Source organism: Sander vitreus, chromosome 11 (genome assembly GCF_031162955.1).
Source record: "Sander vitreus isolate 19-12246 chromosome 11, sanVit1, whole genome shotgun sequence".
NCBI classification, from domain to species: Eukaryota; Metazoa; Chordata; class Actinopteri; order Perciformes; family Percidae; genus Sander; species Sander vitreus.
In genome coordinates, this window is record NC_135865.1 from 23,901,738 (window position 1) to 23,923,298 (window position 21,561).

Genomic DNA, 21,561 nt, shown 5'->3' on the forward strand with positions numbered 1-21,561 from the left:
CAAAAGTGGAATTTGCTTCTATGGCTCATAGTGCAGGAGTTACTGTATGCGCCAAAATCCGATGTGCTTTATAGCTACATGGTGGCGCTAATGGCACCAAAAAGTTCTTTTTTGGTCCAATACCTAACTTTCTACCTAATTTCATTCAAATCTGTTGCTAAAATTAGTTTGTTGAAGTTGTTTATCAAGGTCAAATACAAAACAGTGGCTGCTTCTCAAAGATATAAGAGGCTTCATTGTCATTGCACTACTGTCTGACAGTATTACAACGCAGAGATGGGGACTCAAGTCTGAGACTCGGACTCGAGTCACACTTAAGTCGCACAAACAGTGACTTCAGACATGACTCGGACTCGACCCAAAAGACTTCAGACTTGACTCGGACTCAAGCTTCGAGACTCGTCAACAACCTGTTTTCATGCAATTATTGTTTTTAAAATCTAAATGTATTTATGTATTTCTATTTTCTTTTATTGGCGCATATACATTGGGGAAATGTATGACGAGCTGCATGTCCCCTGCCCTTTGCCATAATGTGCAACATAATGCATGCGCTATGCCTTATGTGCACGCACTCACATATAAAAAAATGCATTGACGATGGCGACACCATCCAAGTCTTCTTCTTATCCTGTTCAACTATTCAAAGTAATCATTTTCATATTTAATGCTACCATTTGGGTACAAACAGATTATATATTGTTTTTCTCTGCATTTGATGGAAGGTTGAAATTATAACTCCAAAACTGTATTAACTGCATGTCACTGCCATCAGTCAAACATGCAATTTACTTACTATTTACCACGTCATATTGATAATGCAAAGTTTGCCAAGAACATACTATACCTCTGTGTCTTTGACTGTGGCATGTAAACGGCTGATCGCAACAGAGAATGCAATCATGCAAAACATCTGTTCTGCTGTGAAAGTGGCAGAGGATGGTAATTGGACGAGATGGTTATGGAAAAAGAAGGTGCTATCGCAGGAGAGAAAAATGATGAACAGGGCAGAATTTACAGTAAAGCAATACATCATGCCTTAGTCCTGATGTCAAGCAACCCTTTGTAAGCATGTTTCCTGCTCCCATGAGTTTCACCCCCTTTGTGTGTGTGTGTGTGGGTGTGTGGGTGTGTGTGCATGTGTACTTGCACATGCACTGTATACAGTTTTTACAGCTGCTTCCACATGTTTTGAAATTATACTCCTTTGTAGTTTTATCTATCACATATTGGAGTTTTTTTTTATCAGGTTTCTAAAAAGGCTAGATATAGTGTTTGTGCAAGAGTTTTTATTTTGTTCTTGTAAAGAGTAATAGAATTAATAGCATGAATAATAAAAATAAAATCAAGTTTTGGATCAGTTACTAGTCATAAAATAGTGGGGGGAATAATCACAATTTCCAAGTCCCATCTTCAAAGGTCTTGTTTTGTTCGACCAACAGTCCAAAATAAGATGAAATATTTGCTGTATTCCTTTAATTCCTGTCATCATCATCTTCTTCATCACTCTTCTCTTGTGCAAAGATCTGTTTTTAATAATTATTTTTTCTCATATATTTATGTAAGAAATGTTCATGATTACAGGTCCTCACAAAGATTCTATTTAAAGATTCACACTCTTGCTCGCAGAATCTCACATTTTCAGCTCTTATGAAATGTTCAGATGGTATGAAAGCTCTGTGTCAACACGGCATATCTGCCTGTACTGTACCCCCCTGTCCTCTGTGGATGAATGCTGTTAATGGGTTGTGTTGAACAGAGTCTGTGGCAGCATCCATGGGGGCAACAGACTGTGCCATCATCTGTTAGGGAAACATTTGTGCTGAGGCCAAGTTTTTCACCCCATTTGGCTGAGTCTGCAGGACTCCAAACGTCCACCAGCTGGCTGTCCAGCAAAATGGAAAGCAGATCCACCTGACCCGACGAGCTGGAGAGCACAAAGCATCTCACGTTTGAATTGGGTTCGTGTGAATGAGTGTAAAAATGTTCTTTCTCTTACCAAAAACCCATTAAGCCTTAATCTGTCCTTTAAACAAAAAAAGTTGTGTGTGAACAAAATATAATTTTTTGTGTGTAAAAAAAATCCTGGCAAGAGTTTTGGTTACATTTTGTGCTAATGTAAGTTACTTGACATTTTCTGGTACTACAAACATAATTCAAACAGTAAAAAAAGGACAGATTAAGGCTTGATACTCATCCATAGTTATTTTAATACTAGTGCAAAGATATCGCTACAAATGACACACTGACACTGACAAATTCTATAAACAGCATAAAACATAAAGAGCGTTACCTTTTTATGAGATGTTTTAAAACTCAACTAGACCAACATGTTGAACCAACAATATTATGGAAATTAAACATTACTGGCCTTACATTTGAGGACTTTTAGACTATATATTGTAGATACTTCGTAAATTGAGAAAACTCTTTGACTATTTGCCTGAAAGTTAGAACCAAGCATAGAGTCTGGGACTAATAACAATTCTGTTTTTCTTTGCTAATGAAGAGCTGACATTCTGGAAATACAAGTTCTCCATGTGTATAGTTAAAGCTGAAACAAAAAGAAATGGGGAAGATCAACAACTGCGAAGCAGTGATCAACTCCACACTTACTGCTGTCTGTGTGATAGCTACGGGCTTCACCAATGTGGCTTGATGGTCCACATTCAAAGAAGAGTGTAGTTAGAGATGGACCGCCTCCATGATCTTCACCCTTCAACAGCCGAGTAATGACATGCTGAATGTTGCATCCACAGCCGCCACTTGGACTCAGTGAAGGACAGAGATGTACTCTCGTCAGCCAAGATCACGATTCTGTAGAATGCTGAATTTACCATCAGAGCGATTTAAATTTGGATTTTATAATATATATATATTTTTATATATATATATATATATATATATATATATATATATATATATCTCCTACTAGTATATCTTTTTTATATATTATGTTATAAGAGATGTTTGTACAGTAATAGTTTAGTCACAATATATTTAAGCTGTCGCTTGACTTGTTAGCTGTTATGTTCCTTTCTGATTTTATTTCATGGAGTCAAACAAAACCTACAAACGCTGACAGAAAAGAGTTGGAATATTAAATTTGCCATGCGAGACCAGTGTCCGAGTGTTGACAGTAACATGATATCCAGTGTACTGCATAGTTCAGGAGGTATGACACAAAGAAGATGCTGCATCGCCGGCTCCAATGTCAATATGACATTATTATGTTGTGATGTGTGAGGTGGGAACCTTGTAAAGTACATTGGGCTGTCTTTTATATTAGTAGACTGTCAAATACATTAGTAAGGGGAGTTCATGTTATGAAAGTACATCATGAACAAGAAAGAAGAAAATATTGAGAAATGGAAGATGGCAAACCTCAGAACTTATAGTTTGATTAATAGTGACAAAACAAAAGTAAACTTTTCAGCAGGTAAAGCAGCTCAGGTATAAGATTATGTTGTTAGATCTAGAAAACTTCTGACTGCACATGACTTTTATACGACAAAAAGAAAACATTTTGATCCGAGTCAATTCTTCAGCGAGTCAAAATGTTCTGTAGACTGTATGCACCGTGACAGGTGTGGTTGAACAATCAAATTGATGGTTCAAATTAAAAATTACTTTTAAGTCACTAGTCTGGCATTACTCTTTTAACGGCTGTTTTTTTTTTTGTCATATGTCTTATAAAAAAACAATCAACAAATGCACTTTGTTTTGACAGAAATGATTTAAGTGGTCTGATCATGACCGTGATCATGTATGTTCTATACTGTTAGACAGAAAAAGGATATTTTAATTGTATAAGCTTGTGCTATGCAGTGATTTACTTGTTCATTTGTTTTCAGTCGTTGCGTCGTTGAGTGCAGGAAGTCATGCTGCTTTTGTGTGTCACCCAGTGAGGGACGAACCGCTTTTATTGTAGAACATGAAAGTGAAGAAGTCATTCATATTAATGAACTAATTTATGTATTATGTCATGATGCATGTCATGGCCATTGCACTATGCTGTGTACAGCATTACATCATGCAACATGGTTCCATATATTATAGAACGTTTTTGCATGTTACGTAATACTTGTGCACAGATTGTTGCAGGCAGTAGTTGCCTGTTCAAGCCAACACATGTTGATGTGGACTGACTGGCAACTGGAATAACACAGTGTTTACTGCACTTCTATGGCGCTTTTTGTCTCTATAAATAGAAAGTAAGAGAAACTGACACACAAAGACATGTTTGGACTAAATGACAGATAAGGGCAGACAGACTGGCAAACAAAGAGGGTAACAGATGACTTTAGACAGGTGGGTTATAGAGACTGTGGGGCCAATGAATCATAAAGGATATTTATGTCAGTAGTGGTAACTGTAGCAGCAGCCATACTCACGCTGATCTTTCAGGCCTTCCTCTCATTTAATTCTGGTGACAAGGGAATAACTGGCTCCTGACCCCTGAAGAGGCTGCTGTTTACGGAAGCCTGCAGGCAACTGTACACAGTGTATTCCCTGTACCTGTACTAGAAAGTAATGATGAGCAGTAATTAGCTTGTGGACCCTAGTGAGTCTGTGCACTGAGGTTGTTGTTTTTTTGCCTCTGAGGCAGGCATCCAGTGTTGTTATGCTAATGTAGTGATTTCTCAGCTGTAGTGTAGCGTTTTGTACAGATTTTGTTACATAGCGACCAACATCTCTCTCCATCACAGATATGGAGAATAGAGAGTAACAGCTAACTGGACCAGAAAGAAAGAGTGAAAGAAGCTGCTGTGATGTGAATTAATTTCAGTCCAAAAATATATAAATAAAACATATGTGTTTTTATAGTCCTTGTTTATACTCACTACTAAGATTAGCTTGCGCTTGATGCATTCTACAAATGATAGGCTGATATTTTGCCCATCAGTATAAGTTGTATGAGTATCTACGTTATTGTATGAGTATGTACAGAAAGACAAATGCCTAATTTATCCCCCATTGCTCAAGCGTATACTTTAGCCATTGGCTGTCGGATTAGTTGGGGTCAAAGTTCAATAAATTTGATCTTTTAGTTGCAGCGCTGCTGCATTCAACACTTTAGGACATTTACAATATTATTGTGACTTCTAAGTTAGTAACCAACACTATGTAAACACTAAAGTCCAAAACCTAATGGCAAGACAACCATGGCTGAGTTTCTGAGCTCAGAGGAAATGGTGCTGCAACAACACTGCCATTTCTTTGACTGTAAATTAGCTTGATGAATGAAAGAATCAAATGTGCAGCCACTCCATATAACGCACAGAGACTTAATCACATGGTGCAGTTGTAACAAATAAGGGCTGAAGCCAGATCTCCCACATAGGATTAAACGGCCACAGTACCGTCAGCCAAAGGTTAAGTCCTCAGAGCCATGATGGCCTAGTTTACACACATACATCGCTATGTGTTGACAATGTTGGCAAACTATAAGTCAGCCGGTGGAGGTTATAATTGGTAATGTTACAGGACGCACTGTAGATTTAGCCATTGTTAATGATAGATTTATAGTACATGTCCATTGGCCAGGGATCCACTCAGATGTGTGACGTGTGCTTTTCATTTCACGCTCAGGAGCAGGTAACATTATGCAAATGCATTCACCTTGCTGTTGTGTTTGCAGGATGGTGGCAAAATTAAGTTTTACAATATGTTTGAATGAATACCCCTAAAATCAATGTGTAAAAAATTTATCAATAATAGTACAGTTGTTTGGGGATGGGATGACTATTGGTCCTGGCAGAAGACATTTATGTGCACACTTTAAATAGGTACCCCTACTAAAATTGCTTCAGTCTTACATCAACCCTGCAATACATACTATGAAGGTTATGATTATATTGAAAGTGTTTTACAAAGGGGTTTATTCAACTTAATTTGAGGCAAAAGTACTAGTACTTTATTCTTTTTTTTACTTGGTTTTGTATAGTATATATTGGTGTTATGTGTATACTATTGTATAATAGAAAGAAGAAGCTCTACAGAAAAAAGTCTGTAGAACTGTAAGATAAAGGATAATAATATAATAAACGTTATTTATATATCATCTTTTATACCAGAAATGCAGCATGTGCTTTACAACAAGGCAGCTACACACAGAGCCAACGGCCGACCGTCGGCAGAAAAGGATGTTGGACTGATCAGTCTCCCCGAGTTGGTTAAAAAAATGCCTTGGAACACACCAAAGCGACGAGACGTAATACGTCTCCATAACAGCAGGCGGCGCTAATCTGTATTGTCGCCCAAAAAAATGAAAACCGGCAGCTGATTGAACGAACGCGTCACCTGGGTCTGGCTGCTGCTTCCTGCTTTCAACCGGCCATTAATGGCGACTCATTCAGAATATGATCTCATATTGTACTAAAATAGTTCACCGAAATGTGTTTCTGAAAACATTTTAAGCGAGAAATAGGCCATACAGTTGCTGAATCTGTCTTCATTACATATCGACAAAGGTCAGTTTAAAAGATTTTCGTTAGATTTTGAGAGGCTTAGTCCCGGTCATTCCGCTTGCCATTTCCGGGTGAGTCCCGACTGCCCTGTCTCCGACTGAGCAAGTCAGGTCAGCCAAAATAAAGGCCGACGGCTCCTCCAATGGACGACGGCACGGAACACACCAAACAGACTCGAGTCACCGACCTCGCCAGACTGTCCAACGGCCGATAATCGGCCCGGTATGTAACTGCCTTTAGGGACATTATACACAGAATAAACATACTTACAGGGAATAAATGCCATAATTAATGAAAAAAGATGGAAAATAAAACCCACTGAATAATAATAATAATAAGATAAATATTAAAATCAGTACCCATATTTGCAGCATGCACATTACATTACATCAATAAACACTACAGTAGCATGAAAATGTCTCCATTCTCTTCTACTCTGTGTTATCTTTTTCTTTTCTACATCAGTGGTGGAGATTAGAATTTTTCAGACAAGGTGTAACCTCATTGTAGTCATATAGCAGAATCTAAAAGTCTGTACAAATGTCAGTACCAAGAATCATTTTCAGCATGGTGGCCTTGGATTGGGATCTGCACCTGTCTTCTTGTCACCATGTCTTTGTCTGTCTCAAGGTCTGCGTCTCTTCATCAGCGCCCACCTCTCACTGCAGGCTCACTGCATGTGATGCTGAAGCTTGATGAGCACATTGGTGCTGTAATAACTCTCTCTGCTGAGGGGAAACTCGCTCTCCAACCATCTATGTGCATCCACTGTTGCTTCTTTTGATGTTTGCACAGTTTCCTCAGCTAGTCGATAATAATCTTGCTGTCTCTTCAGTTATCTCTCTCTCTCTGCCTTGAATAAATGGGTGGGCTTTTTTTTATTTTTATTTACTGCTCCTCTAACTCAGCAGCCAATATAAAGCAAATATAAAGCTAATAAGGATGAGGGGTGAGGAATGAGGTGACTCCACTGATAGTGATGCTATGAGACTGATCTGGAGGGGGGTCAAGCCACCCACTGAGTCTCAGAGGAATACACACATACATACATTACACATACTGTATAACCAATAAGTTCTCAGTAATCATTTTTTAGGAGAAGAAATGTCCTCGCAAACCAAAATATTCATCACATACAAATGGGTGACAAATTAAAAGAAAGAAAAAAGGAATAATTTAACGCAGATTATAGCATAGAGGTGGGAGAGATTTTTAAATGACTTTTTAAATGACACTGTCCATCTTAATCATTAAATCACCAAATAGGGGAATATTGTTTGTAAGAATGGTGTTCATCTCTTAAAGTCAAGAAACACTGAAGGTGTTGTGGAGGCTAGTGGTGGAACAGCACCTCACTAAGACACATTATGTTGGCTTTTATTCTTTACGCTGTCACCCATCTGTACCTGCAATAAACCAAAGTCCTTCTTTCACTGCTGGACATTTTTGAAAGGAGCGAGCGTTATAGCTATCTTGCTATTTATAGGAGCAGGATCCGCTTTATCTTCCACAGATTTCTAACTCTCCTGGGGTCTTTACACACATGTGACTCTATGGAAGAAAAAAATGACATGAAAAATAACAAATAGCAAAAAGAAAAGATAAAACATTACATTAATTAGTTTGAAAGAATGGTTTGACATTTTTAAATACACTCTTGGGAGTTAAATGAGAAGCTTGATACCATTTTCATGTCTGTATGCTAAATATAAAGCTAGAGCCAGCAGGCTGTTAGCTTAGTTAAACATAAAAACTGGAAACTGCTAGCCTGGCTCTTTACCAGCACCTCTAAAGCTCACAAATTAAAATGTTATATTTTGTTTACTGAATCTTATATCTCTTCAACTGAAATGCCTCATATTTAGTGTACAGACATGAGAGTTATAGCCAGTCTTTTCATCTAACTCTTGGCAAGAAAGCAAATAAGCATATTTCCCAAAACGTTAAACTATTTCTTTTTAACAAGACTTAACAAAACAAGTTAAATTGTACATAACTCAGGCCAAGAAGATGATTACAATATTAGATATTTACATTAGAACATAAACTAAAACTTTTCATGAGATAATAAGGTAGGTGGCTTGTGGCTCGGAGGTAGAATGGTCGCCCCATAACACGTCAAAGCGTCCCTGAGCAAGACACTGAACCCCAAGTTGCTCCCCGGATGCTGTATGTATAGCTGTTCACTGCTCCTAATACTTAGGATGGGTTAAATGCAGTAATAGAATTTCACTACATTGTACTGTGTGTATGTGACGATAAAGGAATAATGTTGTCAGAAGAGCAACAGACTTTCAACCCATAGAGGTCCGTGTATTTTCTTCATTCGAGGTTTAGCGTTTTTTTTCTATGAGATTGCAGACAAGGGTACCCCTTTTTGTCATTCAAATTCATATTTTTGTCAAATTACCATGGTGACAAACAAATGAGGCAGGGTTTCCTGAGTATTGTGTCTTTAATGTTATCTCTACAAATAAAAACACCATCTTTCTGTTCTGAACCTGCCCTCCCAGTCGGTTCATCATCTTTAATCTGTCAGCCTTTGATCCTTTATGAAGAGGAATACGACCAGTCATGTAAACACAGCAACACACACACACACACACACACACACACACACACACACACACACACACACACACACACACACACACGCGCGCACACCTGGGTTTTTCTAACCTCTTACTCATTCTGTGTTTTAAGAAACAGTCTCTTATTATGTCCTGCATCTATTTGCACTGTTTTGCAATGGGTTTAGTTTTGAATGGGACGCATGTCAAATTAAATTTGTATCACATAAGGGAAGTTGTCACCCTGTGGTTGTTTTGCCAATACTGGTACTTTTTAATTCCTTCTTGTAACATGTTATTTCCATCTTCTGTGCCCTGTTGTTCTCCAGGGCTCAGCTGATTCCTACACAAGCCGACCGTCTGACTCGGATGTGTCCCTGGAGGAGGAGAAGGAGGGCGGCCGGCAGGAGAGGGAGCAGCAGGCCACTGTCCAGCTCGAGAGGGCAAAGGTCATTTACAGCACAATAGAGCTACATGCTGTTCTGTATATCACATGATGAAACTCATAATCTCAGCGCACAAACAAAAGACACGTGATTTAGTTTAATTTACTGCACTGTACGTCTGGTCTGCATTAGTTGTCTAAAAGTTGTCAACTTGTCGAAATATAGATTTACACTGTTACAGATGCAGAGATGTTACACTGTCCCGTCGCATTCTCTTTACTTTTTATTATTTTTTGCGGCTTTTCCGCCTTTATATTTTTTGACAGGACAGCTAGGTGAGAAAGGTGAGAGAGGGGGGAAGACATGCAGGAAATCGTCACAGGTCGGATTCGAACCCTGGACCTCTGCGTCGAGGCCTAAACCTCCCAGTATATAGTGTGCCTGTTCTACCACTGAGTCAACTTGGCCACGTCCCGTTGCATTCTCACACCTTTTCTGTTGTTTGTGGATATCTTTTTTCCTGATGAAACCGGGCTGAGCATAAACAGTGTGATGTGACTTTTTATGTTGAAAAATGTAATAGAGTTCAACAGCTAGGGGCGGAATCACTACTCAAAAGCATTGGTGCCAAACCTTTGGTTTTTGTGTTTTTCCCCCAGAATCAAGGTTTCAAAGCATCAATACTTTATTTTCATTTCAACATAGTTGAATTTGGTTTGGTGACAACAACATCATATCACTTACAGGAACAACCTTGGGACATAAAACAAGTGAAAAAATACTATAATGATAATAACAAAAAATTTAAACAAGCGCTTCCATGGGGATGCTACAGTATCAGTACAACAAACCATGATATATACACCTATGATATAACACAGAATACATAACCTTACAATGTCTTATAGAGATACTGTAATTAATCGTACTATCAGAAAACAGCAGCAGTGCTAGTAAGAACTCATTCTAGTAAGAATAGTGATGCAGCCTTTAACACCAGCAAAAGACACCATTTCACCTGCGATATATTATTAATATCTAACCCAAATCTATCAGCAAATCAAGTCATGATAAATAATGGTTAACTAAAATAAAACCAGTAAAATAAAATAAAAGAGAAAAGCATCAACTTAATCAGTCAGTTCACCATATTATGGCCTGTACTTCATTGTAAGAAAGTACAAAAAAGGATAATAGGTAAAGAATGTTTGAAGGAGCCATCTTTGTAGACTATGTAGGCTTTTTGGCCTTGGAGTGAAATCTTCTGCTGCCCCTGCTGTATGCTGGTGTGATCACACTGCTGCTGTCTTGCAGCCACCTTCGTCAGGAGCTCAGAAATAGCGTCTCTTCATTAGTGCCCGCCCCTGACTGCAGTCTCGCTGCATGTGATGCTGGAGCTTGATGAGCACATTGCACATGCTCTGTGTCTCTATGTATCCACTGCTGCTTCTGTTTATGTATTAAACGGTTTCTCTGTTGAATTTCCACACAAAAAATACAATATCAACATCATGACATAACGTTTCATATTCTGTGATAGAAGATTTTAATCCCAATTACATATTCATGGTGCCACTTTATTGCTGTGATGACCCTTTTCTCTCTGCTGTCTTACAGACTAAAGCAGTGGCATTTGCTGTGAGGACCAACGTCAGCTACTGTGGTGCTCTGGACGAGGATGTTCCTGTGGTCGGCACCGCCGTCTCCTTTGATGCCAAGGACTTCCTCCACATCAAAGAGGTACAATTCAGGCACTATCCAGTGATGCTAAACCTGTGGCACGGTATGACAGATTGAATTTAGTCCCCTCTATTTTGGTTTATAAATCAAGATTCAAGATTCAAAATCCTTTATTGATCCCACAACGGGGACATTCACAGTCACATGAGCATGTGTACTTTTGTACTGTACATAGTTCTATACAGTGGTGGAAAGTAACTAAGTACATTTACTTAAATACTGTACTTGAGTACAGTCTTGAGGTGCTTGTACTTTACTTTAGTATTTCCATTTTATGCTACTTTATACTTCTACTCTACTACAACTCAGAGGCAAATATTGTACTTTTTACTGCACTACATTGCTTTAATAACATTAGTTATTAGTTACTTTACAGACTCAGATTAATAATACAAAATATAATAAGCAAATAAAGTATGAATGATGTATTATGGTAGAAGTATTATGTATTATGATGGATAAAGATAAATCTTGGTTAAATCACAGGCGGGCAGTATAACCAAATAAGCTCTACCTTTACCAGCTGCTACATTAAAGTGATGACACATTAATGCATCACTAATTATTCATTAGTACCGGTATATATTATTCTGAAATGAGCCATTCTGCATAATTCGTACTTTTACTTTTTGTACTTTCAATATATTTTGATAACAATACTTTTACTGCAGGACATTTACTTTTAACAGTATTTCTACACTGTGGTATTGCTACTTTTACTTCTTCCACCACTGGTTCTATATTCTACTAATGTGTGTCTAACAGACTTTGTCACTGGATTGTAGCATGTCAGCAATCTGTTCTTTCACTACCATGTCCAAAGAAAATACTCTTTTCTGATTGACTGGCAGCTGTCTGTCACAAAATGTAATTGGTTAACTTACCGGTAATAAAACCTGACAACTCGAGAAACTGGCTACAACTAAACTAAACAGACTATCTTGACAAAACAATCTCAACAGCAATGTCTATTTAGTAGCTTTTCTGGAGCTTTCAATCATACCAAATTACTTTTTATCAGCAGATGGAGTTTGCCCATTTGTCATGGAATTGTAAATGTGCACATTTACATTTTTTTTTCTGAGCGCTTTGGGAACTTTTCGTCCATGTTGGTTTAAAAGCTTCAGGTCAAAGTTTAGGGAAAAAGCAGTTGAGGCAACATACTCACCACAAGGTCTGTTTAGAAGCAGTTCTGGAGCTTTTGATCACCCTCTTTTGCTCTTTTCCGGACAGCTGGTGTGCTGTAATAAATATTGTGTCAGCAGAGTAAATGGCTCCCCGCTCTCAGGTCATGGTGTTTCATTGTTCAATATCTTGTGTGGTGTCTACAATAAATGTTAGCATTAATTGGAACCCAACCTTTTGGTACAATGGTATAACAACTGTTCAAAAGACTGTGTGGCATTTTTCATTACATCCTTTACAGAAAATGTATTGTTTCAAGTTATTTATTGTCAAATGCAACACAATACAGAGAAGCAGTCAATGAAAATCTCCCTCCAACAACGCTTGTAGAAATATCTTTGGAAAGAATCTTAGACATGGTGCTAAAGGTAAAATATAGGGATGAAATATAACATATATAACATATAAAATGAACTAATATATATTTGTGGTAGACTTGGTGGTTTCTCAATATGCTGGAATGGGGAACTATTCTTTCGGCCTGTGGTTCATTCATAAGTAAGGTATATTTTTGGATTGGATAATTTTGGATATTACAAAATAAAGTGCAATTTTTGTGTCTTAAGGAGGTATTTATTGATAAAATAAATCCACCAATTATAAAACAAACAACTAATTTAGGTTTCTTCATCTCCCAAAATAATATAAAACCCTGAGGTTTTCTGTCTGTTTTCTGTCTGTTCTCTCCAATCTACAGAAGTACAACAATGACTGGTGGATCGGTCGTCTGGTGAAAGAAGGCTGTGACATCGGCTTCATCCCAAGCCCTCTGAAGCTGGAAAACATCCGACTCCAGCAGGAACAGAAGAGAGGACGCTTCCATGGGTGAGTAGAGGAGGAGTACTGGGATGTGAGAGTTCACAAGGTGGAGGAATCAGCAGCAGAAGCAGCAGAAAGTGTAGAGAAGACACATGGATCAAAAGGGATAAAGAGAGTTGGAGGATTTTGGGGATGTGTTGAGGGGAGAGCCACTGTAGGGATGAGTAAAAGCCTGGCAGTTGAGCTGGCAGATAGGGAGGAAGTCAAGTGGATGAAAGCCAAGCTGTGTTGTGTGGTCCAGCCTCTCAGAGGTGGGTCTGGATCATGGCCACCACAGAATTTTCCATCAGATGGAGTGATGTGTTTCAACCAGCAAGGCCGTTAGAGATGTTGAGAGAAAACTAACCAAAAAGACTTTGTTTTAGTTGAGATATGCATTCAGTTACAGCTGAGTCAGACACATCTTAATCCAAGCTCAATATATCCTATTTTTATTTCAGCTATTCACCTTTTTTATTTAGCTCAAGGCTACCTCAACACTCTCCCAGGGGATCATTTTAAAGTAAATTGGAGAAAAACCATCACTCAGTTACTGAGTTTTGTTCTGTTATTTATGTCCAAGTAATAATATACACTGCTGAACACAATTGTCTGCATAGTACTTTTTTTGAATTAGAGGGAGTGGGCGGGGGGTGGTGTATGGTCACCTGATTCCTAGGGTTCAGTGGTGTTTTAAGGATGACATCTTGCTGGATTTTACATTAACACTTTTCTCTTTCTATTCGCTGCTGCCATCATCATAGCAGTAAGTCCAGTGGGAATTCCTCCTCAAGTCTGGGAGAAATGGTGTCGGGCACATTCAAGCCAAACCCCAACTCTACAGGTTGGTCCCACAGATACGACTCTGTCTAGGTCTGAGAGGAAACGCTGTCGTCAGATCCACAGAGGGAATTGTTTGTCTTGGTTTCTGCTCTGTATTTGTATCTGTATAAAAGTAGTATTTATTCAGCTCCTGTAATATTTGATGCTTTACAATATCTGATATAATTTCATGTATAGTCCCAGTCCAGTATTTACTTACTCACCTGATCTTTCCTTTCTTTTTCAGGAAAACAGAAACAGAAAGTGGTGAGCATGGCAATTTACACATTCATTTATTTATTTATTTGCCTACTTTATAGGGAATAAATTAAAGTATGTAAAGCATAACTTGATTTCTTGAAATAATTACTTTTTAAAGGTCTATTAAGGTCCCTTAAAGGTAGGTTAACAGTGGTTAACAGAGTTTTAAGTTATTAAGTTTTTAAAGGCTACCCTTTTTTTTTTTACATTTAGACCACATATCGTGCCTTTAATTAACATGCCATTTTTGTGGCAGTTAAACTTTAAAATCAAAATCAAGTTCTTAACAAACTAAAATGGATTGCTTATTTGGGAAACTGCTACTAGTCATTTTAACAACATCTGTGTTTGCATAAATGTTAGTATTGTTTGAACGCCACATGTTTTCTCCTGCAAAATTGACTTTGAATGAAAGAATGCACCTTCTTAAAGACTAAAGCTTAACAACACACATATTAAATGAATTGGTTGCTGCATCTGAGTCAGATTCTACTCTGCAGACTGTTCTCATGTTACATGATGAAATGTCAATAGCTTAAATCATTACTGTTTTACATTCATTAAAAATCCTGAAATGAAAACATTTTATTTATACAATAATGGAGTATTGCTTTAAAGCATAATTCCATTTACATTGATATAGCGTGGAAGAGTGCTTGGTTTCTTTCGAGAGACACTTGCTAAAATGAAATCCTGACTGTAGTCTGTGTGTGCCCACCCCTCCAGGCTGAGCACATCCCTCCGTATGACGTGGTTCCCTCCATGAGGCCGGTTGTCCTGGTGGGACCATCCCTGAAAGGTTACGAGGTAGAACACACTGCTGCTCCTCCAGTCATCTGACTCAGAATCTTTCTCACAGCCACAACTGAAATCTCGTCATCCTTACATTACTTAGCCAACTTTGACCAATGAAATAAATGCCTAATATTCTAGTGCACTTGCACATAAAGGCAATTTTCTTCCCTACTGTGTGAGACAAAGAGGTTCACTTTTTTATAATCAAAAAATCCCAATACAAAGATTTTTGCAGCTCTTATTTAGGTGACATAACTGGCATGTTCCCTCTCTGACATCATTTTCTCAGAGTGACATTGCATCCATTATGAGCCAAGCTGACTAATTCCTTGATGTTGCATTTTGTCGAAGGTTCTTGTGTTAAGGCTAATTCCCTCTAAAGTTAAAATGGAGATACAACATTAAAATGGAAACTGCTCATTGATTATCAGTTACCATTGGAATCACAGGGCAAACAATAAAGGAGGCCAAGGAGGTGGTGGGAGGTGGAAGAGGGGAGGAGTCGTCATGGAATCACAGTCTTCATTTCCCATTCTGGTGTTGCCATGGTAACAACATTCTGGGTAAACTGCATCAGTCTGAAAAAGTGGAGCATGGTTTGAAATTAGAAACGGAGAATAATGTATACTGCTACTAAGGTTTTGGAATGAGATGAGTGACTGAATGGCATTTAATGTTTCCATAAGAAGTAGAGATTTTAGCTATTAATCACATCTGACACCTTTTCAGCTCATTGTTCCTGAATCAATACAAGACAGCAATTTAGTTCTACAAATAATAAAACTCATGAAGTACACGATTTTGTGTCAGCAGTGCTATTCTTTCTGACAATGGCACCGGAATGAGGATGTAGTTACTTTTATTCAGAACATGGGGCTTAATAAAAGTGCATGGTGTTAAGCTTGTGTGAAGAGTGGTGTAGTTACAATGGTGGACAAAGTATTCAGATCCTTTGCTTAAACGTTATACCACAAATGCTCAATTACAAGTAAAAGCTGTGCATTCAAAACAGTACATACACTAATGAAGGGTACAGAAGTATAATCTGCAAAATGCAAAAATAAAAGTCATTGTTATGCAGCATAATGGCCCTTGGCATTGTTATATTATTATTTATTGGATAATTGGATTCAATGCTGATGTATAACTAATCTAATATGTATATAATCAGCATTTTAATGTTGCAGCTGGTTGAGCTGTACAATCGCTACGTTATATACTGTTGGGTAGTTTAATCCGTAACGCTTCATCATATTTTATAAATGGATCATATGCTTGTATGTAAAATAGAAAGTAACTACAAAACTGTAGCTGTAGTTCGAAGTAAAAAGAACAAAAATTTCCTGTGGAGTTGAAGTATGAAGTAGCATGAAATAGAAAAATGTAAAGTACAAAATTGTACTTATATACATTACTTGAGTACAGTTGGAAATTAATCACCTTTTGGATCCCCAAAGTCATTGCACATGTTAACAGCATTCATTTCCATCTACTGCTGTGTTTCAGCTCAAAGGCTATGCCGCCCCTGTCAACCCTCTGTCACTGTCAAGCTCATTTGAACAATTCAGAGTGACAACAGCCTAACACCAAGCTTTGCCTGTTTAGATTCATGTATCCATGTATTCAATTCCTCTAGTCAAACACCTCAGGCCAATTGGATGACTGTCTGCCTTTAAGGATGACTTTCTCAACAAAAGCTAATTCATCTTGAATATCTTTTTCAATTCAAGGTCTTGGACTGGCAGTCATACTCATCAGGAAAAGCTATAATTGAAGGCTGCACTGTGCAATTGCCCCAATTCATCACCTGTGCATTGGTCTTTGTGATACTTCTCATTGTAGCTCTTAATCACTTTATTTAATGTGGGCCACATTCACTCAGCAAAGAGCCGGAAGGAAAGAAACTGTGTGCACTGTAGACAAATTGCTCGGTCAAGTGTGTAATTCAGCAGCAGCCTGAATGGACGGCATCAGAATGAATAATAAGAGTCCACTTCCACTTGTTTGTTGCTTTATAGCATATCCAGTAGATGTGTTAGGATGTTTATGTTGTATGTCTCTTTTGTTTACTTGTAACATGCCTGACAGTATGTTCTGTCCTTGACGTCTTCCCTTAATCTGCCTTTAATTACCTGATATTCTTCTTCTCCTTCCTCTTCCCTTTTCATTCTGTGTCCTCCGCCTTCTTCCATAACCATCACTGTAGGTGACAGATATGATGCAGAAGGCTCTGTTTGACTTCCTGAAGCACAGGTTTGACGGGAGGTGAGCAGTCAAAGCAAAGCAGCGCCTGTCGTACAGTGTATCATCCTCCTGACAGTTTGCTCTGTATGCCATGTGTGTTTTGTGTTGTTTCAGGATATCCATCACAAGGGTAACAGCTGACATATCGTTGGCCAAGAGGTCAGTACTAAACAACCCCAGTAAGAGGGCCATCATTGAGAGATCCAACACCCGCTCCAGCCTGGGTAAAACTACAGAAACTGTTCCACTCAATGATGTGCATGTCTTGTAGGTGTCGACACTGTGAATGTTTTGTAATAACCTTCATATTCCTTGTTGTTCATAATTTTCCTGCTATATGTTGTTGTCTTCATGTAGCGGAGGTTCAGAGTGAAATAGAAAGGATCTTTGAGCTGGCCAGGTCTCTACAGCTGGTAGTGTTGGATGCAGACACAATTAACCATCCAGCACAGCTCATCAAGACCTCATTAGCACCCATTATCGTCCACGTTAAAGTGTCCTCACCTAAGGTAAGATTGAAGGCTTAGATACCAGATAGCCATCCATAAAACTGTATTGATTTCCACATGTCATCTCCTAGCAGGGTACTATATAGTCTTAAAGCTGCAGGTCGCATCTTTTGAGGATTAACACTGCACACTGCACCAGGCAGTGAGGTAAAGTCTGAGACAGAGGGCATAACTGTTACACTTGGTAACCCAAAGCCATTGTAGTCAGTGTTCCATAGTTGGAGATATTTCCCTGTGTTTTTCTATTGAACATGTGCTTGCCATAGGTCCTCCAGCGGCTGATCAAATCAAGAGGGAAATCTCAAAGCAAACACTTGAATGTGCAGCTTGTTGCAGCGGAAAAACTAGCACAGTGTCCTTCTGTGAGTGAATTTCAAACACCCTTTTAAATCTAAAACAACGCAGCACAATTACAAGCAGCAGCTTCTTAGTTTTCCATTGGTGAAACGACACTTTCCTTTTTACCCCCCCCCCCCCCTCTCAGGAGATGTTTGATATTATTCTGGATGAGAACCAGCTGGAAGATGCGTGTGAACACCTGGCAGAGTACCTGGATGCATACTGGCGTGCTACACACACTTCACTTAGCACGCCACTCAACCCCCTGCTGGGACGCAATCTGGGTTCCACTGCTCTCTCCCCATATCCAGCTGCCATTCAGGTGAACTTGTCAAATAGAAAAAAAAGAAAAATGATGTCTTGTATTTTTTACTTTGGTAGTTAATTTAAAGTCTGTACTCCCTATTTTTTGTGTGTTTATAGGCTTACCTGTAAAACTCATGCTAAAATGCCTCTGATAAATGTAGTATACCTTAAAGCCAAAGCTGAGAGCCATATTGGCAGTGGACAAATGGACTGTGTTTTTCTGAATTTCTTTGAAAGTTTGAAACTTCACCCATGGACTCCATTGTAACTAACTGAATTCAAGCCTTCAGAAGTTGCTTATCTTTGTTTCATTGATAGCAATGAGGAAACTACAAGCATTCGTCTGATGTCATTAAATATGATGCTTATATCAACATGTGTTTACATTAGATAAAACTAGCACATTAGATCTAATAATGGCAATACTTTACAAACCTTTTGCCAATTGTGTATCATGTTACTGTACATGTTGCTGCTAAACTGTTCAAATATTTAACAAAGCAAAACACTGTACAGAATCAGTATTTTCTCTCTCCAACAGGCCCAAAGAAACCGCAACAGCAACCACACAACAACAGACCTTTCACCTGTTGAACGTCGCAGCCTGATGCCTGCCGATGAGAACTACCATAACGAACGTGCGCGGAAAAATCGCAACCGTCTGTCCTCTGGGTCACAGCACAGCCGGGACCACTCACCTCTGGTGGAGGAGGACTACCAGGACCCCTACCAGGATTCCTACAAGCCTCATCGTAACCGAGGATCCCCGGGAGGCTACAGCCAGGACTCCAGGCACCGGCATTGAGCTGTGGCCTGCTGTGAACAAAGTGTAGGCCTGTCTTTCTCTAACCACCGTGGACATAAGAGTTGAGGCAGCTTTGCTGTAAGATGATGAAACTACTACACTCATTTGGACCGTAACAACTTTGTGTCGATGTGTAGTACCTCATTTTCCCTTTGGCCTTGGCTGCTGCCATAGGAGCATTTGAACCTAAAAAATTAAGAATCCTGCTCTTGCTTTGATGTGAACAAGGGATGGGACTGGGAATGAAAGTAGCACAAGAGCAGAAAAGTTATGTTTCCAAGGGAAGGATAAAGCTGGACCTGATCTGAATATGCTGCAAATGTGGCTTGTGAGTGAAGTACACTAGCAGGTGATAGTGTGCGACGTAGGTTCTTCTGGATCCTCCCCACCATTTCAGCTGTTACTGTAGCATGCAGCTAGGACTGTAATTACTGGTTACTACCAGCCTCAAGCCAGTGCCACACAGCACTAGAGGTGATGAGTAGCACAGAACCTGTTTGCACGCGTCCAGGAGCAGGTAGAAGAAGAGTATAATGCATCTTCAATGCTCCTTAAGTTTGTTTGCCACTGTCTGCGATGTGAGTGTAGTAAATCCAGTGGAAGCCTGTTCCCAAATCCAGAGTTTTACATATTTTGTTTTGAAGTGACATGGATGGTGTCGTGGTGTTCTCTTCAGGGTTCACACAGTAGCTCTCTGTGCCCTATTTTTGTTATTTCTTAATGTCATTTTCAACATTAACCATAACAAGACAGAAATATAAAAATCATGCAGCTACTAATTCACTTCAAAGCTCCAAACCTCAGGAATGAGAGGTCATTTAGACCTAGCAGTGTGCTGACAGATGTAGTGTTTATTTCCCATCTGATGGAAATTTGATTCTGAGCGTGATTCTATGATTTAGTTGTTTCAAAAAAGTTATTACTATAAGGAATAAACACTTTCAGGACTAGGAGTCACTAGCATGGTCAAGCCAGCATGTTTTTTCATACGCCATGCGTTTATCAGCTCCTGTTGTCTGTCATGTATTTGGCAGGACATCATTTGGAATAGACAGAATTCAATTTTAGTGAGAGATTTATATTGAGGGCTTCCATGTGTAACAGTAAAAAAGGACAGAAGCATTAATTCATTTAAAGTTTCACTTTCAGTAGATTCATCCCATTCCATTGATTGACTCTTCTTTTAAAGCCTTGCATACACCTGTCAACATCTGATCAAAACATATTTTTAAATATTTCCTCCATCTAACTTTATTACTAAAGCTTTTATGAAAGAAAGTAACAATGGTATTAAGTAACATTTTAATTGAGTAGCAATTCGACAGGCCACCATGTTCATACGTATTTTCAGCTATAACTTTTTTCAATGTATTCAATTTCAGTTTAATTAAAGACTCCTAAAGAGTGAAAGCACTTGGGCAGGACTGCGCTACATTTGTCACAATATCTTTGACATGCTGCATTTTTTTTTTAAATCAAATGAAATCACTTGTGTGCTGCCAGCTAATACAGAATTGACTACCTTTTAATGACATATCCTTTCCTTCCTATCTTGTAATCTAATATTTGTTGAAAATCTCAGTTTTTTTTCTTCAGTTCATAGGCCAGAGATCTCATTGTGCTTCAATGATTCTGGAAAAGGAAGAAGGACAAGGAGACTTCTGCTTGTATCTGCCATATACAGTAGCTTTTTTTGTTGTTGTTTCAAAACTCTGAAGCAACAATGTAAAAGATTTGATTACTGCCTGTGAGAGAATGATGCATTGATTAGAAAATTGTGTGCACTGTAATTTTACAATTGTAATGAAATAAACTGCCCTTATGTTGTTGTATGGATAGCACTGTTTTTTGTTCAAAAACAAACACACACCTGTTGGTTTTCTTTATTTCTTCATATTTTGCGAGCACTTCAGAACTATAATATAGGCTAATATAATGTATATTTTCCAATACATCTATCAATTGTTTGGGTATAAGATGAAAAATCGAATTATCCCAAATGTCTTGTTGTTTCTGATCAACAGTCCAAAATTCAAAGGTGTACAGAAGATGTGTGTTTCATAGAAGAAAACCATCATATATTCCCATTTGAGAGGCTGGAACCAGAGTATTTCTGGCATTTTGCAGGTCAACTAATCAATGAATTGACTGATCTTTTCAATGCAATATAATCATCCACTATAATAAAAAATAATGAAAATAATAATAAAAAGAATCTACTACTAGTCAATAATGATTTTATACTTAAATTATTACAGTATGATAATTCTATGTGATTTGATTCTATTTTGCTGCTATATGTACATCTAATATGTATTAATATATTAGTAG

At 38.4% G+C, this 21,561-nt stretch overlaps 1 protein-coding gene across 3 annotated transcripts in view; it reads left to right on the forward strand.

Moving 5' to 3' along the window:
• Positions 1-21,060, forward strand: part of cacnb4a (calcium channel, voltage-dependent, beta 4a subunit) — a 35,822-nt gene extending 14,762 nt beyond the window's left edge. For 2 of the 3 annotated variants that reach the window (XM_078262438.1, XM_078262440.1), the window contains 12 exons: positions 9,370-9,489; positions 11,044-11,166; positions 13,049-13,176; positions 13,914-13,993; positions 14,219-14,238; positions 14,959-15,039; positions 17,234-17,292; positions 17,386-17,495; positions 17,629-17,780; positions 18,047-18,142; positions 18,265-18,441; positions 18,967-21,060. In XM_078262438.1, coding sequence (XP_078118564.1) covers positions 9,370-9,489; positions 11,044-11,166; positions 13,049-13,176; positions 13,914-13,993; positions 14,219-14,238; positions 14,959-15,039; positions 17,234-17,292; positions 17,386-17,495; positions 17,629-17,780; positions 18,047-18,142; positions 18,265-18,441; positions 18,967-19,230 — 1,410 coding nt within the window. In that variant the 3' untranslated portion in view covers positions 19,231-21,060. The remainder of the gene's footprint in view (positions 1-9,369; positions 9,490-11,043; positions 11,167-13,048; positions 13,177-13,913; positions 13,994-14,218; positions 14,239-14,958; positions 15,040-17,233; positions 17,293-17,385; positions 17,496-17,628; positions 17,781-18,046; positions 18,143-18,264; positions 18,442-18,966) is intronic. The other variant, XM_078262439.1, reaches the window with a different exon arrangement.
• The last annotated feature ends 501 nt before the right edge of the window (positions 21,061-21,561 follow it).